The sequence below is a fragment of the Motacilla alba genome, chromosome 4 (assembly GCF_015832195.1).
Source record: "Motacilla alba alba isolate MOTALB_02 chromosome 4, Motacilla_alba_V1.0_pri, whole genome shotgun sequence".
In the NCBI taxonomy this organism is placed as follows: Eukaryota; Metazoa; Chordata; class Aves; order Passeriformes; family Motacillidae; genus Motacilla; species Motacilla alba.
The window spans coordinates 47,906,498-47,930,187 of record NC_052019.1 but is presented as its reverse complement, the minus strand read 5'-3'; the positions used below and the strand labels follow the sequence as shown (position 1 = coordinate 47,930,187).

The 23,690-nt window shown below is 46.3% G+C and overlaps 1 protein-coding gene across 2 annotated transcripts in view; it reads right to left on the bottom strand.

Moving 5' to 3' along the window:
- CXXC4 (CXXC finger protein 4) overlaps positions 1-23,690 on the bottom strand; it is a 78,501-nt gene that overhangs the window by 12,983 nt on the left and 41,828 nt on the right. The window contains exon 2 of one of the 2 annotated variants that reach the window (XM_038134369.1): positions 23,452-23,577. The exons of the other annotated variant lie outside the window; for it this stretch is intronic. Within the exon in view, the coding sequence (XP_037990297.1) occupies positions 23,563-23,577 (15 nt within the window). The 3' untranslated portion in view covers positions 23,452-23,562. Of the gene's footprint in view, positions 1-23,451; positions 23,578-23,690 lie in introns of those variants that run through there. 2 annotated transcript variants of the gene reach the window in all.

Sequence of the window (23,690 nt, the reverse complement as noted above, 5' to 3'; positions counted from 1 at the left end):
TATTCTGTACACTCCTACAAAATGCCAAATTACCTTCATGAGAAACAAAGTAGATTCTGCCCCCAAAATTACAGGGTTTCATTTTGCAGCCAGTTAGTTGGGAAACACACGGCTTTCTCCACAGCTCAGCCAAAACAATACAAGAAGCCACAAAAGCAAAATACATGTAAGCTCCATTTGGCAGCTGTTTGGGGGCTTGTCCCCACAAGCCAGGTGAGAAGAGAGATGGACATGTCACATCCCACAGAACAGCAGTTATTATCTAAGCAGGCTGAACCACGAGAGGTCAGAGCCATCGCTCAGCAGCAGCAGGCACAAAGCCAGCGTGTTCACCTCTGTTTGCACAGTGCCAAGGACCTGGCCTCTGCCCCTAAAGAAAGGTGACACCACAGTTTAGGATTGCAGCCTGGGACATGAGGGAGGACTTCATTGTTCCAACAGGCTCCCTCTCTGCACTCCTAACCCCGCCAGCTCCTTCAACCACCTGCGGAAATTGAGATGACCTGGCAAAGGGGCAGCATCCGCCTTGGACTCAGTGCTGAAGCATCCTAACCGAGCTGATCTTCACAGTGTTGAGCACCTCTCAGAGAGCTAGCCAGAAAATCCTTCATTATAAAATGTGTCTATGGCTGCTTCCTCTGGTTTTTCAGTGTCGATTTCTTTCCCTGAACCATGCAGGCCTGCATGCATCCACCCTCAGTGTCTTCAATTGCAGCAGTTTGCTTAAATATACTTTTAGAGAACACAAGGCAAAGACAACTCACAGCCAAATCCTACCTGAGGCACCACTCACTTCACCTCAACAAGTGCTCCATACTTGACACTGTTAACATAATGTCTAACAAGTCTCCTCTTGGTTACATTGGCGAGAAGAAGGAAAAAAAGAGCAAAACACTGAGTTTCTGAATAGATTATTAAGAGAACAATTAAATAAACTCCAGTCTAACTTTTCAAGTGTAAAAAGGTGCAGTGTGTGGAAACTGAGTGCTGAACTGCAAAATGATCCCAGCAAACTGCCCCAAAGGAATGGTGCAAGGCAGACACAAGCAATGCTAGGACAGGGCAAAGGAGCAAGGGAGGCACACAGAGCTTTGCCTTTATTTCACTCCACTGGTGGAAGAATTCAGGTTTTATGGTTGGCAGATCACACTGTACCCTGCTTAGACCTAGTCAGAGGAAAGCACAAGCAAATATCACCCATATAAGAGGTTCAGGTCAGCCTTTGCCTACTGCAGACAAGTATGCACTAACAAATGCAGAAGGAAATCTGGCTCCCTCTGGACAAATGCAGACCATGGAATAAATGTCATGCCTGGCAAATTGCTGCGCGAGTGCGGAATGCATTTAACCCTTTCCAAACACCCACAAAAGCCATTCCAAGATCTTTCATTTTTCCTAGACTCCTCCACTGGCACGTCGGCATGTGGTGTTTGGCCTTGTATAAATGAAGTAGGCAACCAGAGAGGAGTACCCCCAGACCAAGGTGCCTACATGGCCATAGCCCACCCAGCAGCAGAGTTCCCGGGGCTGTCCAGCCTCACAGCCCATCTGGGAGGCATTTCCTCTCCACAGCAGCACACGTGAAATGCAGATGATGTGTCTGAATTACAGCCATGAAGATTTGGTCTCTCAGAGTCCCTGTGACAGGCGAGTTATTTGCGGCTTCACACAATTATCCTTTCTGCTAATAATTTTCAGGCCTTCACAATAATTTTACCACACGCTTAAATCTTCTCCTGTCCATCTTTTCTCCCTGTCAACAAATAGATTGTGCCTAGTTTTGCTTTTTTAAAAGTTACTTTTAAAAAGCCAGCACAGTAATTCCCTTTGAACAGCCAGACCACGTGGGCTCAAGCTTGAGAGTTTGAACAGCAGCTGTTGCAGAAAATAACCTATTCATTAGGCTTCCAAGGAGAGCCGATCAAATTACTCAATCCAAATAATTTATCGAACAATTTTCTCTTTGCAGATAATTTACATGCAGGACACCTTCACTGGGGCAAAACGAATTATTTTTATTATTATTTTTTGCAAAAAATTGTTAAAAGTTTTGTTGTTTCTGTACACGGTTGCTAGGAGCGTTCATTATTCGTGGGTCAGTATTTGTGCTGTGAGATTGGCACGTGCTATTGTTTCCAGACTCTGCTGAGATGACCTACACTGTGAAACAGGCCTGAATAAAATTGCTGAAGCTTTGTCTTTCCTCTATAGGTAGCATTCTGAGAGGTGGATGTGGAAAAGCTGGCATGGGGAATATTGATATTGCAAGGCTGTTTCTCCCCACCAGTATGGGTCAAGAAAGGGAGGAGCACTTGGTGTTAGAAATGGATCCCAAATTTAGGCCTGCCGGAATTCTTTCTTTGGTTTGAGACAGAAGAACATACACGTGTGTGTGTGTGTGTGTGTGTGTGTGTGTGTGTGTGTGTGTATACATATATAAATAAAAGCCAGTATATGTTGGCTGTTTAACAAGTTTACATTCCATTTTCTCTTGTCATGCTGACACAAATTATTTGCTCTTGTGTCTGGACTGCTATTTGTAAAGGGTGCAGTGACGACCCTTAGCCGTTCTCATTTGATTAACTGTCTAAAACCAGTTCTTTGGGGGCAGGTGGGAAGTTCCTTATTGGGTGGCCCAGAGTCTGCAAATAACAGGAATTTGCTTTTTCAGCACGTGCTTGGGATCCACCAATCTCCATTTCATAGCACGCTATCGGGGCCGCTGCTGGGGCTCCATGAGGGGGGTCTCTGGTCCCCATGGTGCCACCTTCCTGCACGGGACCCCTGGTTACAGCCCTCAGCTGCCTCTAGAAAGAAAAAATGTCCCTCCATGAGATGCTGCATGCGTGTCAGCCCGCGGCGCGATGATTGATGACACAGCTGCTTCTGCAACCCCTGTCAGAGAGCTCTAATTTAATTAATGGCTTTCGGCATGTGCACGACACAGCTCCTGCAGCACCTCCGTGCCCCGGGGGAGCGCGGGCACGGCAGGGCGGCTGCTCCTGCCACCAGCGGGGAAATCGGAGGCTGGCAAGACAGATGTGCGTGCACCAGGGCCAGATGTGATCGGGCACCTCGCGGCTCGGCGCTAACCTTCATGCCGGCAGCGGCACGTGGAGCCTGTGCTCCGTGAGCCTCCCTCAGCAGGGCAGCGGCAGCAGCTTCCCGAGCTGCCTGGCATCTGCCACCTGTCTGCCATGTCCTCGGGAAAGCCGCGAGGAGCAGGTGAGAACCGCCCCAGCTGATGCCTGCTGCACTTTCTGCCTTCGATGCGCAAGTGGAAAGGAATCATTTGTTTTCCCCTTGATCGGCAGCAAGGGGAGATCTCAAAGGGTTAACGGTGTCTTCTCAGCCCAGATGTACAAAAGGAAAAAAAAAAAAAAGTATGCTAAGCTTTCCTGGAGTCCGGAGAACTCAGAAGAATGTGGCAAAAGTATTTCCCAGTTGTAAAATACTGCAGGATGTCTTTTATCTGCTACCACTGTTCCTTTTGTCCTTGTCAAGAGTAAGGGATGTGGGGCCAGACCACAGAACAAGAAAATAGGTTAGAGAAAAGATGGCTAACATGACACTGCCCTGCCCCCTCAAAACTCCACCCTGGTTTAGAGTCTGAACCTGTACCCAGACCTCCCACACCTAACTCAGTCTTGCCTAAAGAGAAAGAATAGTGCCAAAATATCAGCTAAATTAGAACCAGTTTTCGGGAATAGCTGCCTTGGGAGAAGGAACTGCAAGAGTTGCTTGCAGGTTCCAGTTTAGTGGGCTATTCCCTATCTCCCCACCTTTAGGCCCAGTCACTGATGAACTTTTAAGGCCCACCACTGATGAAAGCTCAAGTGTAACCTTCAAGCTTGGTACCATCTTCACTCCTTGACATAATAAAGCTCAGCCCTCAAGAGAAAAGCTGCTGTCTTTCAGACCTGCAGTTCTCAGTGCATGAAAGAGCCATCAACAGAGACACTAACATGGTTTTGGTTCACTATTGAAAAGAAGAAAGAACAAGGGCAAAGGAAAAACCTCAGAGAACTGCCATCAGCTCACAAAATGGTCCCTAGCCAAATGGGTTTGGGAAAAAGGATAAGCATTTTATTTTCTTCAGCATGCCCTGCAGCATTTGTCCATCATTTTCTTTGAGATGAGCCAGTCTCATTTAACTCCAGTATTTACTGGTAAAAATATTCTTCTATCTTGTTTTCCTGGAACATTTCAGCCTGGCTCTGCAGTCTGGCATTTCTGAAGAGTATTTGCTTCAGTTCAACAGAATCTCCAACCTTGGATCAGGTTTTAAAAATAGTAAGCTTCTACTTTTTTTTTTTTCTTTTTTTAACTGTTTTTTTAGCTTCTTTTTCCCCTTTCCTTGGTGTTTTCTTTTCATTACCAAGGTACAGCTGGAAAGAAGGAGAGAGAGACAGAGATTCTCCTTTGTTTTGAACTTTCAGTTTGACCAAAGACTTGTGCTTCAGAAAAGCAATGCTGCTCTCCCAAAGGCCATCCTTCACTTCTGTTATGCCTTGTTGCCTCGCCTCCCCACATGAGAGAAAACCCCCAACAATATCGTCTCCCTCGAGCTCTAAGAAAACAGGTAATGATGCATGGATGTGCAATGAAATTTCAAAAATGTGCACTGACTTTTTAGAAATATGCCAACTGTCAAATAAAAAATAAAATTAAAAATCAGACCTAGCCAATATTTAAGCCATGAAGTCTTCAATAGCACCAACTCTGAACTGAAGCTTCTGTCACAGCAGAGAATCTTGCCCATTATTTATTGTTCACAATTTACCCCAAAAATATGGCCTGGTGCTTAACCCAAAAGACAGTTTGCTTATTGTTACTACCTGTTGCCAGCCTGCTGCTGATACACTCCAGCAGTCCTTGAATGGGTCCTGTATAAGGTTTTTATAGGTTCTCCTATTCAAAAAACCTTCAAAAGTCCTAGCTTCGGTTGTATAACAACCTGGCCATATGTAGAGAGACATCCAGCAGGAAGGACTCTATTTTGTGCTTACATGAAGGCAAAGTGATAGTAAGTCCTTCAGAGCTGGGTACAGGAGCCAAGCTGTAGATGCAGGTACATTGACAAGTCAACAAAAATATGTGTAAACTCTCTGTGTTGAGTCATATTTGGTTTAATTTTCCCATAGATAGAAGTATTTATGGCTGTACCATGTGCTGTGCACCCAAGGATTTGCTATCAAGTGGATGTTTGCAAGTGGACATAGCTGCACACCATCTCTAGTGGGCATATCTATGTTAGCACATGAATGAAAAGATATACATAGTAGTTTTGCTTAAGTCTCCTTTTTAAATGTGCTCTACAAGGACTTGAAGGAAGCAAATGGATCTGAAAGTGTTTGTGGGGTGGGTGGGTGTGTGTGTGTGTGTGAGGCCACAGGGTGTTTGTGTGTTCCTGCTGGCACACCCAGCAGCGTGCATGCAGGGATGTTGGAGCAGGGTAGCAGCCAACACACAATTCCACGCTCTGGATGGTAACAGTGAGGGTGTGTCCGTGCAGCTGGGTGTCATTCCAAGCCGTGCCTGGAGCTGCTGGCTCCACAGGCAGCGACTGGGCAGGGAACGGGCAAATCAAGGCAGCAGAGAGGCCATCAGGGTAGGCACTGGTGGGTGGCAAGGCCAAGCCTGCTGGCTGCCTTGTTCAGCTCCTGCTGGGCTGTGATTGAAAGCACACAGGATGTGGTTCCCTGTGGAAAGGCGGGAGCTGAAGGGGACGTGGCTGGCTGTGCACCAGTGTGCCGGGCAGCACCTGGGAGCCAGCATCAACCCAGACCATGAGGCTGCAGCCCCACACGGGGCCGTCCTTTTGTGACTTATTTTAACCACTTAATCAAATTGTACTCCTGGGCTTTTCACTGAAGGTAGCCCAAATCACATTTAGATAAAGCAATTTGGAACATATTTTATTGAGAGAAGCCAAATAGAAATAGGTTTAGAAATAATCACACGCATGCCACACATTTTCTGGTCTCTTTCATAAGGCTTTTCAAACTAGCAATATCTGCATTAACTAGGCTTTGCATTTTCCCAGGATTACAGGTTACACTTTCAGCTCTGTGCCTGGTATGACTCCCCTGTGGCTGTCAAGCAGTGGTGTGCCCAGCTGCCCACCCATTCCCCTTGCATGGGCACCCTCACTCTGCAAACCCAGCTTCCCAGCATCCCACCCTGCTGGACGCGTGGCTTGACCAGACACTGCCACAGTGGTGCTCCACGGCCCCACCAGTGAATGTAACAGACCTGCCTCGGGACACTGCCACAGCCCGGACCCAGGTGTCTGTGCCAGGCTGGATCCTGGAGGATGCAGGATGGTGACACCCACCTCTGTCCCTCTGACCTGGAGGGTGGCATCGAGCACGGCCCTGCTCTGATGGACTGTCAGGTCTGAGGGGTAAGCTCTGATCTCACCTACCTTTTGTGTACAATCCACAGTACCACATCAGAACCTGGTATTTTTCCCTCCCAACTCAGTACAAAGTAAATCACAAGTTCAGGCCTCCTACCTTTCAGATTTGTGTTTTCCCTCCTCCTCCACATTTGATGAAATATCTCCTTTTTGCAATGTTCAGTTGGCATTTGAAAACTACACCACAGGGGATAAAATCCCAGCTTCTCTTCACGTGTAACACACTCACACTGGCAAAGAACTGGGCTGAAGGGCTCAGAGGGAAGGATATGCAATAGGAAGGGGAAAGCGCCTGTGAATTTCCTTTATTAAAAGATGAGAGGTAAGTGTGTTATGTCTTCTCTGAAGCTGCAGGAGAATTGTTTTCATATAAAATATTTGAAAAGTTTGCTATGTGGCTTTTCACCAGTCTTTCAGGAGAAAATTATGAGTATTATTTACTTTGTTCTAGAAATATTTTAAGAATTTAAAAGTAATCCCTGTTTTATAGGCATGGTATACTTACTCTCTTTATATATGCTGTAAAAACAAAAACAATTTTATATGTCTTATTCAAATCTATAAAATATCATTACAGAAAATTGTTACTTTTATTACTCAAGCTGAACTTTTATGAATAGCTACTCCATTAGATTTACACACTGACTTTTTAGTGTTAGAAGTGACACTGTAAAGCACAGGAATATCTGTAATGTTTATTTTAAGGGCAGCATTACAAATAATTTTCTGATAACAATTCTCATTCTGCTCAGGTTATTACTTTATTACTCCCTAACTTTTTTCCCCGAACAAATTTCAAGGTGTAAATCCAGCACTTGCTGTGACAGATGTCAGAGGAACTGAATGCTCCTTGCAGATCCTCCAGAGTTTCTTTCCTTTTTTGTCACCCGGACATTTCTTTCCTTTGTTGACCTGGCAGGCTTTTCCCACCCAGCAGAACCTGTCCCACGGTGGGCTTGAGGGCAGGGTCCTGTCAGACAGGGGATGCCCTGATGCAGGTCATGAGCTGCTGTCTAAGGTGAGATGTGGAGCTTCGTCTCACAGCAGGTGAGGGTGGCTGGAAACCTTTTCAATTTGAGTGTGTGTGTAAAGGGATATTTATTTCCATGCTCTCAGACAGCAGCACACGTGCAGACCTCCCATATTTCTAACCAGGCTATCCCAGACAAGGAATGTATGTGCAACACACAAAGACAAATCCAGCACATCCCAGAAACATCAGTAAAACGTCTGCAGCTGCGCTGTGGGACCCCTGGGATGTCTCCCCTGACCTAAACCCCTTTGCCCCTGGCCTGCAATACTCAACTTCTATGCAGATATAATTTCCATGTCCAAAGGATAAATCTGACCAAGCTCAGTAGCTCTACATCTGGAAATGCCTCCTTCTTCCTGTGGCATGGAACCCTGACAGCACATGGCAGTCCCTCACTGCCACACCAGGGAAATGGGTTGCAGCACACTGACAGGCTGCCCAGGGAAGTGGTGCGGACACCAGCCCTGGAGCTATTTCTAAGATGGTGTAGATGTGACACTGAGGGACGAGGTTTAGTGGTGGCCTTGGCAGTGTTAGGTTTGTGGTTGGACTTGATGATCTCAGAAGTCTGTTCTAACAGAAATGATTTTATGATTGTGACAGCCACGGTCACTTGCAAGCTCTGAGGTGAACAGGAGCAAAGACCTTCTGGATACCAGGACTGGATACCACAGAAATGTCAACAATCACACTAGCCAGGGGAAATGCTGGATTTGAGGAGGCTGGGAATATGGCTGTCTGTGAAGGTGGGTGGTGAGCTCGTACAGCAGGTTTCCCTACTTGAGGCATTTCCATTCATTCTCCCAAAGCCTCCAATGCTGCTGCTGCCAGAGATAATGCTCTGGACAAGGACAGATGGTGTTGCTTCTGCATCCCTTGGTGTATTGCTTCCTTTTACCTCCTCTATTTCTTCATTCCTTCTCAAAATTTTGAAAGATGCCAAGGAACAGAAACTACAAAGCTAGAAACAGCATTCCAGCCAGCTCCCAAATATTGCAAAGCTTTACCTGGCAGGTTCTTGTGACCACCCTCCTGCCTGTGGTGCTTGAGCTGTACAGCAGGAACATGTGGCCCAAGCAGCCAGAACCAGTCCTACAGCTCAACATAACTCCCCCTGAAATGCTAACAAGCAGAGAGCAGCAGTGCTAAATACCTGGATGTGAAAGCAGAAAGCTTTCTCTGTGTGTTCAGGCCTCAAGAGAACATTTGTATTGCATTTTTAAGCTAATGTCAGAAAACTTTTCCCACTGAGACAAAAACAATAAAAATAAAAGGATTGTGGCCTATGACACTCATATCTTAAACCTTCAGGCATCCTACTCTCCTGCCTGTCACTTTTATATATGCACATATAAAAAGTGTCATAGCCTGCCACTTTCTACATATGAGAATATTATAGTGGGCACCAGTGGTGACCACTGTATTTTAGTGCACAAAAAGCTTACATGAGAACACTGCCTAATTTTTCCTACTTATAGTTTCCCAGAGCATTACATTTAGGGGTCAAGATACTGTTCTTTACATGAAAGTTAAGGGATAGACAAGAGTGCTTCTTCAAAGGAAAATTAATTCATCTCTTTTTCTGTACATGAATGAATTAACTTTTTTCTCTGTTACTTGCAAGTATTTCATACTTTTGCAGACAGCTACTATGTTTGCTTGAGTTGGAGATTTTATTTTTAAACAAAAGCAGATTTGATTTTTAGGGATGCAACAAGTTAAACCTGCATACTGAGGACAGACAAGGAGTTCCCTCTTCTCTTCTTGATCAAGCATCTATAAGAAGAGCACCATGTTCAAGTAGGAGCTGGAGCAATACTAAACTACTACCAGCTCAGGAAGGGTACAGCAAAGGGCTTGTAAGGCCTCTCAGGCAAGCCTTACTGGGGTCTCCTCCTCTTTCTTTTGTTTCATTAGTAGCATCAGGATTTACAGAGGTTTTTGTTGAAATCTAAAGAGAGGCTTGAGAGAGCCCCAGAGAAAAGCCAGCCTCTACTGTTTCAGCAGCTCTCCACTTCTACCAAACTTCCTGCATGGTTCTGGGGATCTCCTTCAGATGGCACCTGAACTGCTCCTGAGAGACCGGGGGACCTGGTGCCACCTGGGGAGCGCTGCTCAAGCAGAGCCTGCTCCTGCCAGCTCTGGGGATGTTTATGGGGTGTAGAGGGAGTAGCCATACAGGAGCTGTAAATGACCAGCAAGGTTTGGGGCCTGAGTCAGTAGTGACTGTGTGGGACAGACCATGTAGGACCAAGCAGTGCTGCAGCATTTGTGCATTTCTGTGACACAAGGGGGTGACTAGCACTGCTGAGACAATACATGCCCAAAAAGTAGGGTAATAATCAAAAAAGAAAAAAATCCCTCTACTAAAGTCAGCAACTCCTTCTGCTCCCCCAGAATTTTGTGTTTCAGCCTATCTGTTTTATCCCCTTTACCCTCCCCACTGACAGTACAGAGCACTGCAGCCTGTACTGTAGAGAACAACTACTTGTAAGGTTGTTTTCCAGCTGGGGTCTGGACTGACTCCTTCCTCTCCTCTTGGACTCTGACATTCTCACCACTGATACAGCAGAAGTGTGCTGTTTCCAGAGACCCGCTGTGAGCTGAAGGAGATGGCCATCCTTGAAAAAACAGATGTATTTCTAGGTGGGAAGTGCACTGGGTATGCCAGTGTGGAAGATGAGCCTCCTGTATGCTCATAAACTACTTATGACTGCTTATCTATTAATGAATAAGGCCTCGGGAAGTCAGGTTTAAAGCAACAGCAAAATTGATAGCTAGGAGAAATGCAAAAGAAAGTGAATTTTCAAAAGCACTTAGTATTGACTTCTAATGAGTACATTGATTTCCAACACTATTTCCAGTTAAATAGCTCTGATATATGAAACAGGCCATAAATATAGAGAAACTCTAATACTAAATCATAAGTACCTCATGCCCCAGTCTTTAGACCAAGGCTAGAGCATGTGAGTAAGTATTTGGAAAATCTTTTTTAGGATTCAGCTTGGGGCACTTTGTGTTTTTTTCACAATTTGGCAGCTAAGGGACCCAGAAATGCTGGCTCTTAAAAGCTTGTAGGCACATCAGAAAAATCCTGGTGTTCAAAGAAAACTGCCTGAGAATGCTGGTCATCCTAGATGGCAAAAGGCAGGAAGCTGGAAGGTAAAAATGGTAACACACAGAAAACAAAGTCGGTAAGTAGTGAAATAATTTTAAAAGGTCAGTGGTGTTGGAAGCAGACATCGAAAGGGAGAAAAAAAACCTAAATAAATGTAAATCCATTCAGTCTTGCCTCCTACAAGTCATTAAATATTTCCTAGCAGTGCTGTGCTAGCTGCTCTGTGTACTTGGGCTTGGAGGAGCATTTCTGCCTGCTCACATCACTGTGGGAAGGCAAATGGCCCTGAGCCAGGGATTTCCAAACAGCAGCATCTTGCCAGCCTCTCACAGTGCTGCCAACCACTGCCTTTTTGCCCCCAGCTAAACTGGAGTGGTGGTTTCGATTGTTTTTGTTTTGTTTTTTTTTTCCCAGTGTCCCTTGGCTCTGAAATTAATTCCTTTGGGATACGAAAGTGCCAGGATGCACTGACCTCTAGCTTGCACTCAACGCTTGGGTTGGTTTTGTGGTGTGTTGCCAGGGTGATGCCTAGAAAGGCTCAGGATAGCCCAGAGCAAGGAGTTTAGGCTAATTCTAGGGAGGGAGGAATTGTATCAGCTGGATGGGTTTGTGTTTTCAGGGCATTTGCCTAATTTTAAACACTTAAGGGATCTGTTAAGGCACCTGAACCATCAAGACTGGGCTTAAAGCACTTACCTAAGGCTACACCATTGACAGGAGCAGATGGAAATAAAGGTTGTGATGGAGCTCACCATTCTTAGAGGCTGTGTATGGGGACAGGGCATGCAGGATGCAGTGCAGAGGAGCCTGCTCCAAAATTCACCTCCACCAGCATCCACACTTCCAATGCAGGGGACAATGGTAGCCAACTTACTCTTGCTTGTGTGGGTTTCTCTTTCATGCAGATACTGATGGGTGGGACATTCAAAATCATTGGAAAATTAATAAACTAATAAATATGCGAGGGTATTTTTTCCTGTCTGAAACTGTTTTGTTCAGCATTTTCAGGCTTCACCTAACAGTTGGGATAGGCAGTTTATCTCTTTGCCTTGATTTATGTATCTTTACTTGGGTTGCACATGGAGGAAAAGGAAATGTGGAGGGAACAGTGGACAGTGTACTGGTTTTGTCTGGGAGTTAGTTGCCTTCACAGTAGCTGGTATGGGGCTGCATTTTGGGTTAGTGCTGGAGACAGTCTTGCTAGCACAGGAATGTTTTTGTTATTCCTGAGCAGAGCTTGCACAGAGTTAAGCTCTTTTCTGCTCCTCACTCCATCCCACCAGCGAGGAGGCAGGGGGTGCACAAGGATCTGGGAGGGGACACAGCTGGGACAGTTGACCCCAAGTGACCCAAGGCATATCCCACACCAAATGGTGCCAGTGTTGGCACCTAGAGCAGAGGGAAGAAGGAGTGTGGGGGGATGTTTGGAGTGATGACATTCGTCTACCCAAGTAAGCATTACATGTGACAGAGCCCTGCTTTCCTGGGGATGGCTGAACTTCCAACGGGAAGTGGTGAATGAGTTGCTTGTTTTGCCTTCCTTGCATGGACAGCTTTTGCTTTCCCTATTAAACCATCTTTATCCCAGCCCACAAGTTGTCTCACTTTTACCCATCCAATTCTCTAGCTGATCCCGACAGGGGTCAGGAGTAAGTGAAACATCTGCAAAAACAGACCGTGCCCCTATGCTTCTTCTAGGAAAAAATAGAAAGAAAGAAGGAAGAAAGGAAAAAAATCTCCTAGGAAAATAGGGGAAAGAATGGATGTTTTCTGTCCCTTCAGGCAAAGGCTGAAAGAAATTTTTAAAACCCCATAGCAGCAGTACACTGAACGGCTTTTCCCAGTCATTTTTATCTGTGAGAGGAGCTCGGAGGGTGGTCTCCCTCAGGTGCTGCTGCTGTGTCAGATCCTCTGCCGGAGCAAGATGCATATAGCATACATGTATGGATGCATATAGCATCCATATGTGCTTTGGAGGCCCACAGGACAGCTTCTGGGAGGAATCTGGGTGGGACAGAGAAAAGGGGGCCAGGTAACAAGTTGCAGTGTGAATTCGGCTGTTGCGCGTGAAAAGTGTGGCTGAGAATCTAATTCTAGCTGTTACTTGACAACACTGGTGAAAATATCTCTTCTCTTGATGAAAAGAAACAGTCTCTGTGGCCTGGCAGTGGCAGCCTCACGGTTATGGATGTACATGGACAAGGGCATAGGGTCAGCATGAACACGGCGGGACCGGCCATGGGGAAAGGAGCCCAAACATCTCCTTGGTGTCCAAAGCAGGCTCTGGCAGGTTGTTAGCCATGGTGCGCACTCATGTTGGGCACGCAGGGCCCTTCCCGCTATTTTCCATCCTCGGCAAGCAAACACCCCCTGCGCCAAATCCATCCCCGGCGTGCGGAGCTGCACCCGGGTGGAGCAGCACCTGGCCATGGAAAGGTCGTTCCAAGAGGATGCTGAAGCTGAATGCGGCGTGTTCAAGGTGAAGAGCAGGGTCGTGGAGCCCAGAAAGCCGGGGAGGGAGGCTGCAAAGGCTCTATGGAGAGCACGTCAGCGACACAGGGGAGCATAAACAGGCGCGGAGGAAAACGAAGGCAGAGCATTTAAAGCCGGTGTGCATTCTCGAGGCGGAGCGAGAGACATCTACCGGCTCCCGCATCCCCGCCGCCGGGGCCCCCTCCCACTAATTACCGCGCGGTTTCCTCTCCTTCCAGCTGACAGCCGGGGAGCGCAATTAGCGTCTAATAAAACCCCGAAAAGTCAGAAATGCGAGAGCGATCTAAACAATAAACACGGCGGGCCGTGCCGTGCCGTGCCGTGCCGTGCCGTGCCGTGCCGTGCCGTGCCGTGCCGTGCCGTGGCGGGGCTAAGCGGAGCGCGCAGTGACACTGTCACCGCGCCGCCAGCCCCGAGCGCGCCGCCAGCCCGCGGCAGACAGACAGCTCGAATTAATCCCAGGAGGCGCGCGTGACAGGCGAGCCAGGCAGACAATTAGAGTGAAGGAGGAAATTGGAAATGGCAAAGGTGTGAACATATGTCAAATTACAACTAAATGATAAATTACAATTCTGTCATTGAAATAAGCGGTAATTAAGAAAGATTTCAGCTAGCCCTCTTGGAGGATAGAGAGGAGGAAGAGGAGCAAGCAGATTTTTCTCCCCCCCCCCCCCCCCCCCCCCCCACTTTTTAATTTTAATAATATAGTTTGGGTGTGCTGGCTGTATTGTTTCCATCCATCGCATACACTGGGGCTGGTTCGTCCTCTTTCTTTCCGAATGCGTTCATGCACTTAAAATATAATACCTTGCTTCCCCCTCCCCCCTCCCCATCCCCCTGCCTGGCAGAGTGATGGTGTCAGAAATGAGCAGGGAGCTGATAGCAACTGATAAAAACCCATATGGAGGGATTAAAAAAAAAAAAAAAAAAAAAGCCCACCCCGACCCTCCCCGGTCTGTTTAAGCCGCTGCACTCTAATTATTTTAAACAAGCCTGGCGCAGCGCAGCTGACAATTAGGAAACCCTGCTTGCAGGCCCGGGGGATTCGTGTGAGCTCTCATCATCACTGCCGGCTCCACGTCCTTCCCGTTCTGGCACCGCGATGGAGATTTGAACCAGTCAGGGAATCGCGGCTTTGGAAGGCAGAATCCCAGCCCGATTCGGGAGCCATGGTACCTGAGGTCCCTCTGGCCCCCGGGCACATCCGCTATGAATTTTTTTCCAGCAATGGGATTTCTGCGGAACACGACTGCTATTCCCCAGCTGGCGTTATCTGCCGAGAGGCTGTGCCAGCAGTTGACACTGCTTCTCCCCACAGAGGGGGAAAGCGCGCCTGGGTAATGATGAATGTTTAGCTTCATGGTAGCACATTTGTCATGTGAAATTAAAATAATATTGTGTAAACAGCACCTTTCAGCTAAGGAGCTGGAGGTGCTGTGCAAATACAAATGGGGGTGGGGGGGTTAGGCATCAACTATATGCACAGGTAGACTTTGTACCTCAACAGGACCTGTTTCTACATAACAGAGTTGTTGCAGAAATTTATCTATTGGCAATAATTGTTTAAAATACACTAAAGCCGGTTTAGCGCACAAATCAATATTAAATCTCTACAAAGCGATCGGCTCCCTTTGCGTTTCATTACATCTATTAGGTTTAATTAATCTGCAAATGGAGTGACATAAAGAGGCTTTTTTTTTAAAAGCAAGATAGGCTAATTACAGGTCAAAGGCTTTTTATATGCACCCTTATCATCCCTTACGTATGTGTGTCCATTATACACAATCGGGTAGGAGATGGCCTGTGGATACATTTGCACATTGATGAGCTGGCTTTGAAATGCAAGGTTTTGCACCAGCCCTCCCTACTTAAACAGGAGAGGAGAAGGAATAAAATAATTCAAAGTGTTAAATGCTTCGGCGTGCTTTCCTGACAGCAAGGTTGGCGCTAGTGACCATCATGGGGGGATAAATCATTTTGCAGCCACTGCAGCCAGAAAGTGAAGTTCAGATCCTGGAGAGCTTAATTAGGAAGCATGTTAAAAGTGAAAGGGTGAGAGTCATGTTAATTATGTGGGGTTCCTCTTGGAGCAAACCCAGGCAGCAACAGTGCTGTAAGGCTAAGGGAGCATCATGTTGTTCCCTGCGTTAATCAGTCCACGTTACTGCTATGACACAATTGCTTATACAAAACCCCATCCAAATGCAATGGCAAACTGCAGGTGGAAGCTTGGATTTGATTGTACTTGATTACTGTGACGTAACCGTCTGGTTTTGGAGCAGCTCCATGCTCCAAAGAGTATTTCAGACACCAAGTGGGGTGTTGTAAGAGCTCTCCTGTGCTGGCATGAATACGCAGTCTGAAGGTTTTGACCAGACTCTGTGGAATGGTGGGATTGTTTTCTAATGTTAAAAAACTCTGTGAAATTAGACTCTTGGTTATCACATGCAAGAGAACTTTCAATATGAGGTCCCAAAAGCTTTATGGATTAGCAACCCAGTAAATTTTTCTGCTTTGTCCTCTTGATGAAGGCTTAAATCTTATAAAAATCCTAATTGTGGGGTACATACACGTAATGTCTACAATTCCTGCCTCAAAATTAATGATGATGATGATAATAATAATAATAAAGTTTCGCTTGAGTAATCCCTTAGTGATGATAATTAGGATAATGGTGAAACTTAAGCTGAGTAGACGTAACTGCTGCTCTCTGAAGCCCTTTAGCTCCCCCACTTCAGTCCTCTGGAATCATCATTGCCCTCAACAAAATGTGAACTTCTAGAATACTCTTTGTCAGGATGACCTATTTCCTGACATTTGCCCCCAAACCTGTGTGATCTGCCAGCAATTTTTCCTTTGGGAAGCCATCCAGCAGACTACCAGGAGAGGGCATAGACTGGTTTCCCAATAGGACCCCTCTCTGGAATTCAAAGGAACACAGTTCCCCCTCACAGGTGCTTCCTTGTTCAGACACTGTCATGCTCTAACAGCAAGTGGAGAGTTTTGTACAAGGAGGCTTTTTCTGTAATGGTGGAGAAGCCCAAATGAGCACTCGTAATAGCCCGAGTTGTGTGCTTGTCAAATCTCTGCCAAATCTCTTCTGGTGACAAAGATCACATCTACATGTTTTTCCTAGATACTCTTGATTCAGGCCAAAAAAATAGGGTTTTTTTTCCTACTCCTCTGTGGGCTTGTTCACCCAACCCCCTGTCCTATTAGGATTACTTACTGCTCAAAAATTTTTATAAATCACAGTTTTCAGCTGTGATATTAGTCTATCAAAATCTGAGGTACAAATCAGTAAAGTTTTACTCAGCACTCCTTATAAATGATGTATTAGAGTAGTTCACAAAGGAGGTCTGAGATACCTCATATTTTCCATAATATTAAGTGTAAAAGAAAATGGAGAAACCAGAGATATCAGCAGGGAAATGGTTGATTTGACCAGTGAACAGTCCTGGTCTCTTCATCTCCCTTTCTCCATCCACTAAACTCAGTATGACTGAAGTGTAGGATGGTCAGCCTGTTCTTGTGTTTCAAAAATACCACATGGAAACTGCCCTGCAGTTGATGCCATTTCCAAGGTTTTCACTTGGTTTTTGTTTTACAGGATCCAAAATCCAAAATTCTGCTCGGAGGCATCAACCCACTGGGAATGCCTGGAATAGGTATCTGGAAAGGAGCTCCTCAGACATTTCCATAAGAAACAAATTCTCCCAATGGATTGACTGCATTAACCCCACCAATGTCTGATACTGTGTCACTGATCCTGAGATTAAAAAAAAATGAAAATGCAGTCCTGACTTTGCCTACCCTCTGTTTGATGTGGGGGAAAGAATAGGAAGCAGGCAGGATCTAATACAGATCTGGCAGATGTATTAAAATGAATCATCACCATCATCAGCTGTCATTAGCCACTCCAAGCACTGAGTTATGGCAGGGAAAGCAGAGATTATATGTGCAACAAGGGGGGAAACAGCATTTGAGGCCAGGACTATATTTGGCACTGACAGTAGTCTGAAATCGTTTGGCATGAGAATATCACCATTACATGGATGTGTCGAGTATGTTGTTCAACACTTTTGCGGCTGTGGGTCTGCGACTGGCTGTGATTATCACACATGGGAAATGGATTTGCAGGAAAGATGGCCTCTGACAAATATTATATAATCATTCACCATTTGAGGCAGTTCCTTGCAGATTCAAAGAAACAAAGATAAGAGCAACGCGCTAGTAATTCAGGCTATTTTGAGAATCACTGAAGAAATGTTCCAAAATTAACTGCATATAAGGTAAAAAAGAAACTGTGGAAAGAAGCAGATGAGCTATAGTTTGCACAATATTTTTACCGTGGTTTAAAAAGCAAAATAAATTCTCATTGTAAACACTTTAGCTTGACAATCTGGGATGCCATTACCAAAGATTTTCTACCCTGACAAGTTCAAGAATCTTGTATTAGACCACAGCTGCTTTTAGTATTTTAGAAAACCAAGTTTAGCTTCCATTTGAGATTAAAACAATATAAAACTAGTAGATTTTACTCCTGGCTTGCACATTAAATAATGTTCTAATAAAAAGCAGTTGACTGCAACAAACAAAGTGGATTCGGGCAACAACAACCTCCTTCGTGCTATGTTTATTTTAGAGATTGGAAACAGGCAGGAGCACATCAAGTTTGCAAATGTCAGGCTCTGCATATATGTTTGAGTTCATGACAATGACAGGCTAACCTGGAATATTGTTTTGTGGATTCATTTCCTCCCTGTCCTTCCCCATCCCTCTGCACCTTCAGGAAACCTCCTGTGATAGCAGCCCCCTAACTTGTACTGTGTCTCTCCAGTCGGGCTGTTCTGGCCCTCAGTCAGATTGCTGTCTGCAGCTGCCGAAAATTGATGTATCTCCCCACCGGGGTTGCCAGGGATGGCCAAAACATCAGAGTAATTTAAGATTTGTGGTCATCTGTATAAACTGATTCCTTCCCCCCACCTTACTTTACAAGCCAAAGTAATGCTTCAGTCTATCTACTTCCCACCAGCGTTCTTTGAACTTCATTTCATAACCATAATGCTATGGTAGCAAAAACATCTGAAAAGGATACAGCAATTCGCAGCAAATTAAAAAAGTATGTCCCAGAGTCTAAGCAAAAATTTACAGTCAGCAAATGAGCATGGAGAATCACAGACTAACCATAGCCTTGATTCAGCAAATATTTGGCAGGTATCCTGACGTGCCCCACAAGCCCAGAATCAAATAGGACAGAGAAAAAAGCTGAGGGAGGAGATAAGACAGGAGTTGTGGTGTTGGGGAGGAAGCAAGGGCATCATGCACCGTTTTTTTCGAGAGGGAAGCTGGGTGCAGCAGACCAGCAGCATCCTGTTGTGTGTCCATCACTGCAATGTTCATCAGCAGCAGCACCTCCAGCCCCGCTCTCCCCTCACACCCAAAGTGAGCTCTGCAGCCACGGGCCCAAAGCTGTTGTGTGGGACCTGAGGACACCTTCAGGCATGGCCATGTCCTACCCTCAGGCACCATTCAGAAACTACACTGGCACGGGGGAAGCCTGCTCTGCTCCAGCTGGGTCCACTCCACCAGAGCGACTGGCACGGACCTGCATGGAGAGCATGGAGAAATTCCTGCTGGGGCAGCTGCATCAGCATTAGCTGGTGGTCAAAAGTGATGGGAGACCCTGTGGGACATCCCACTGTGGCTCCAAGCTCATTGCTCCAGCCCTGGGCGCACGTTCCCAGCCCCTGGGAGCCCTCAAGGATGGCTGGTTTGGGTCCTTCGGAACCACACACAGCCCAGCACATGGGATTCTTTCCCTCCCAGGAGCCTGCCAGCACTACACCAACACAGACACCAAGGAGTGATGAAAGCATCCCGAGTAGCGGGCTCATCCATGACATTTCCACTTCTCAAACTCACAGGCAAAAGGGACTATCATTATCCACTCTTAACGAGGCCCTTAATGATGATCCTGTTGCTCGGTGACTGGAGCATTACCGACAGGTGCATATAGCAACACACAGCGCGAGCTGCTTATAAATCTGTGACCTATTCCAACTTAGACTTGCTGAGGACCTGACCCAAAATATTTATTCCCTCGTGGAAAACAGATACTCCAGGTCTCCAGTGTTCCTGGCTGACCCAGTTTGGAGCCAGAACTACGCTCAGCCCTATTTCAGCACTGAACTAGTTCCTTCAGAAATGGTTTCCTTTAAAACTGCCTCCACCGAATGACACACTCTGAAAATGTTTAGGTTTTTTTTTGAGAAAGAGAGAAAGAGAAAGCGAGTGGAACTAATCAGAAAATATATACCGGGTAAACCAAAATGGGCATTATGTAACATCAATAGAGTTCCTAATTAATTCAGATTCATTCAGATTTTACAGCCCTTTTCAGAATCACCATTTTTGTTCCGACAGAGGGGAGGAAACTATAAGATAATACAAAAATACGTGTGGCCACAGCTCCTGAGCATATTAATGAAGAGAAATGTAGAAAAGGCAGGATTTTTTTAGAAGAGCAGAATAGCATCCACAGTGATAGATGCAGGGTACAGCAAAATAGGTCAGTAAAGGGAAATATGTGTAATGAATTATATAAAGCTGTATCTATAAAAATGGATGTATTGATGAAAAGTGATTTTAAAATGAAGGCTCAGATACAAATCATTAGTCCCATGGCCAAGACTAATATGTATTCTGCGGTAATAAGCGATGTCATTACAAGTGAATAACAATGCTGTAATGGGCAAGGAGCCTTGCTGGGGGAGGGGACTGATTATCAAGCAGTTAGGAAACGTTTTCTCAATTGCTCACTTAGCTTTAGTCGCCTCAGGTGCTGGCAGGGGCAATTTCCAAAACACAGTGGCAATGCCAAGGAAGACAAGTACGAAATTCAAAATTTGGAGCGGTGGTGGGGATGCCTCTGCAGGGCTGGCCCCCTGAAATCTCGGGAGGATCTTACCGCGTTGGGTGATCTTCGGAAGCAAAAGAAATCACCCTACTCTTAGCTGGGTGGCTAGAAAGGACCGCTGAGGACTTGAGGACACAGTAGATGGGCACACCTCCAGCTGCATTCTAGATGGGCCCTTGCGTGCACTGCCGAAGCCTGGCCTGCCCTCACCAACAACCTCCCCTGCTTTTTGCACCTCTAACGTGTGCCCAGCAGGCGGGCATCGCACACAGACCCTGCCGCTTCCCTCCTCTGCTCCATCTCTCCGGTGCCAGCACCCTCCAGCCCAGGAGCGGCAGGGCCCGGCCGGTGCCGTCCTGCCGGATCGGCATCTGCAGCTGTGGAGGAATGGATGAGCAGTGCTGAGCTGATACCAGCTGAGCAATATAATGCAGGGCCGTCAGGAGCATTACTCATAGCTGATGAACACATACCTTTCCCAGTGAAACACATACATTCCAGAAAGAAATGCATAGATCATTTGCTGAAGCACATTTATTACAGCGAAATGTGTACCTCGACTAATGAAACGCATAGATCATATAGTAAAATGATTATGCTCACACCTAGCAGGCTCAACCATTTATTTATTTTTAACCAACTTATTTTGGTTAGGAGGCTGTGCATGGCCCTCCCCCTCCCAGGGATTAGCAGCTCAAACCCCATTTTTTTCTTCAAAAGTGTATTTATTTTCCCATCATACAAACCCAGGTTTCCATCCCAAGCTCACTGAAAAATAAATTAGAGTGGAGCCCTCTCTTACGGGAGCTGAGCATCTGAGCTGAAGACAGTTTTGCTGTTGAAGATGGATTTTACTACTGAGTATTAGTGGATACTATATCTGGTGTGCCTGCTAATTAAAAATTATGTCTGTGTACTACAAAACATTTTAGGCATTCTGCCTTAAATGTTAGTTTTGCTGCCCACTTGAGACATCTTCTGCATCCTTATTAACATCTTCAGCCAGAAATAGGTTGAGTCAGTGCTCCTGCAGGGTCAGCCATAAACCAGCCATTCCCAGTACATAAATTCAGTTTGCTCCAGCTCATGCCCGAGGAAGGAAACAAGTCAAACACTTTGTTTACAACTAAGGAATCCCCCGGTAAACATGTGCCACCCATATCCCCATCTCCGTGATGCTGGGAACGGGTGTAAATCCCAGAGTCACCCTATGGCACTGACATCACTGACACACTGACCGACTGGGAAAAAACCCAGTGCCCTGACCCATTCTGTTACACGAAATCCCAGCAGCAGCCAAAGGACAGACGGACTCTTTCACGACGGCTGGCTTCATTAACAACAAAGCTGTGTTTTGAAAAATATAAACGAGGGGTTTCTATTTTATTGGACTGGCCTTTCCTCTGCTGAATTGTATCTGTTTGAAAAACCAACCTAGAGGAGGGGGGCAAAAAGAGCAAATTGCTTTTTGGAGGGAGCAAGGAAGGAAAAATAGACCAGTAAAGGCAAAAACCGGCAGAAGATCAGGTATGAAATGACTGCACTCAATATCCTTTCCCCCTTTCTTCCCCTGAACACCATTGGTTTCCAATTGTGGAGCATATCGATTTGAATTTTTTTTCATGTTAACTTTTAATTGCCTCGCTACAGCTGCCAGGCAGTGCCTTGCTGAGCCCATTTCCAGCCGCCATCCTGAGCTCCCCACCATCCCCAGCACCCCGCGCTCTCCATCAATAGGAAATCAAGCGGCTGCTCACAGAATAACTCTTCCTACTTTTCGCACTTAGCAGCGGAGCTTTTTCAGCCTGCTCGCGTGTCACCAACCTTCGGAGCAGCTTCGCCGCCCAACTATCAGCCCTGCTGGAGACTTTTTATCTTCCTTACAAACTTATCTTTCGAACATGCTTTTTAATGTGTAATCGTTGTTTGCTTCGGCAGGGGAGGCTTCCTTGGGGCTTATTGTGCTTAACTGGCCCTATTGTTGTGAGCCTTCCTGATAGAAGATGTTGTAAAAATACATGGAGGTCGGGCTGGATATTTGCGTTTCCATTTCATGGAGATAACGATATTTTCCTTAAGTTATACGAGTCCCATTTCATTATTCCGTGAACCTCTCGGTGAACCTCGGGCTTCACCATATAATTTATGGTCCCTGGTAAAATCCAATGGTGTAATCTCATGATTTATGTGCTTCATTTATAATTTGATCATTTCGGTATAATACGTGTTTTCCTGGATGATTTATGTACTTTCACCTGTAATGTGTGCGTTTCGTCCCGTGATATACGTATTCATCAGCCGCGCGCTGTGCCCCTGATGGCACTTTCCCAGGGAGGAAGGTGGGACACCCCAGCCCGAGGCCAAGTCCCGAGGTTAATTGCAATCAATTCACCTTCCATGCAATTACACTTTCATCTGCACGCGCCTGGGAAGTGAGCATGCTTAACGCCGTATCAGCGGGAAAGCAAATGCGCCTCTTTTCCCCTTAGAGCCAATAAAGCCAGCCGTGGCACAGGATTACAGGGGGGCAGCAGGGACAGCTTAGCCCTCCTTTCTAACATTTCCATTGAGAAGGTGCTGAGAATAATTAATTATGTCCCCGTTGTGCTGATTAATGCAGGTCTCGTTTTGGTGAACATCCCGAATGCTGACGAGGCAGCAGTAGCCTGCTCTGATTTCAGGAGAGCATCCCCGTGCGGGCACAAAGCCCAGGGAAACAAAACCACACCCCTCCCTAGCTCCCTCCCTCTGAAATGAGGGCTGGAAGGAGCCAGAGGGACCACCCTGTCTGCTCACTTGTGGGATCAGCTGTGCCCAAAGTTTTCCCTGCAGCGGCAAGCCCATCACCCTCCAGGTCGCACACTTTCTTCCCAGCGCTTTCCACCTTTACCACCAATCTCACTCATTTCCAACCTCCCAGTCCCTTCCTGCTACACAGCCTGGGCTTCTGGTCCTGTCCACATCACCCTCCATCTTCCTGCACCTACCATTTAGCCTCAGCATCAATAAATCCTGGTCTTTCCACTCCCCTGTGCAGGACATGCTCCCCGTGCCACACACCATCCTCAGTGCACTCAGGTGAACTCTTGCCAATTAATCCATATTTTTCTTCAACAGCAGCGCTCAAACTGGGGCAGACAAGGCCACCTGAGCCCTTGCTAGCACTGGGTGCAGAAAGTCTGTCTCACCTGAGATTTGCCCCTTGTTTCACCCAGTGAGGCATCTGCTTTTCCACAGCTGTGCTTCATGCTCAGCTTGTGATGCCCTCCAACCCCAGCAGATCCTTTCTGTCTGTTGATCTGCTGTTTTGCAGAACATTCCTGACCAGGGATGTACATCATTTAAGCTGACCTAAAACCACTCCTTTGCACTTGTCCTTATTGAAGCACCTCACCTTTTCTCCAGCTGTCCTTGCTGCCATGCATCCCACCATAGGGATGGGGCGCAGGGGTGATGGCTCATTGTCAGTGGCTTTTTCCCACTCCATGGTCTGGATCCCTGTGGCATCTACAGAAGAGTGTGGCTTGAGACATCAGAAGCCTTGCTGAGTGAAGATATATGATATTCATTGCCTCTCCTCATGGCTTATTGCCCTGTCATAGGAGGAAATAAGGTGAGTTTGACGTGATTTGTTCCTGACAAATCCCTGATGGCTGTTACTTATCTCCATGCTATATTCTAGAGGCTCATAAATAATTTGCTTGAT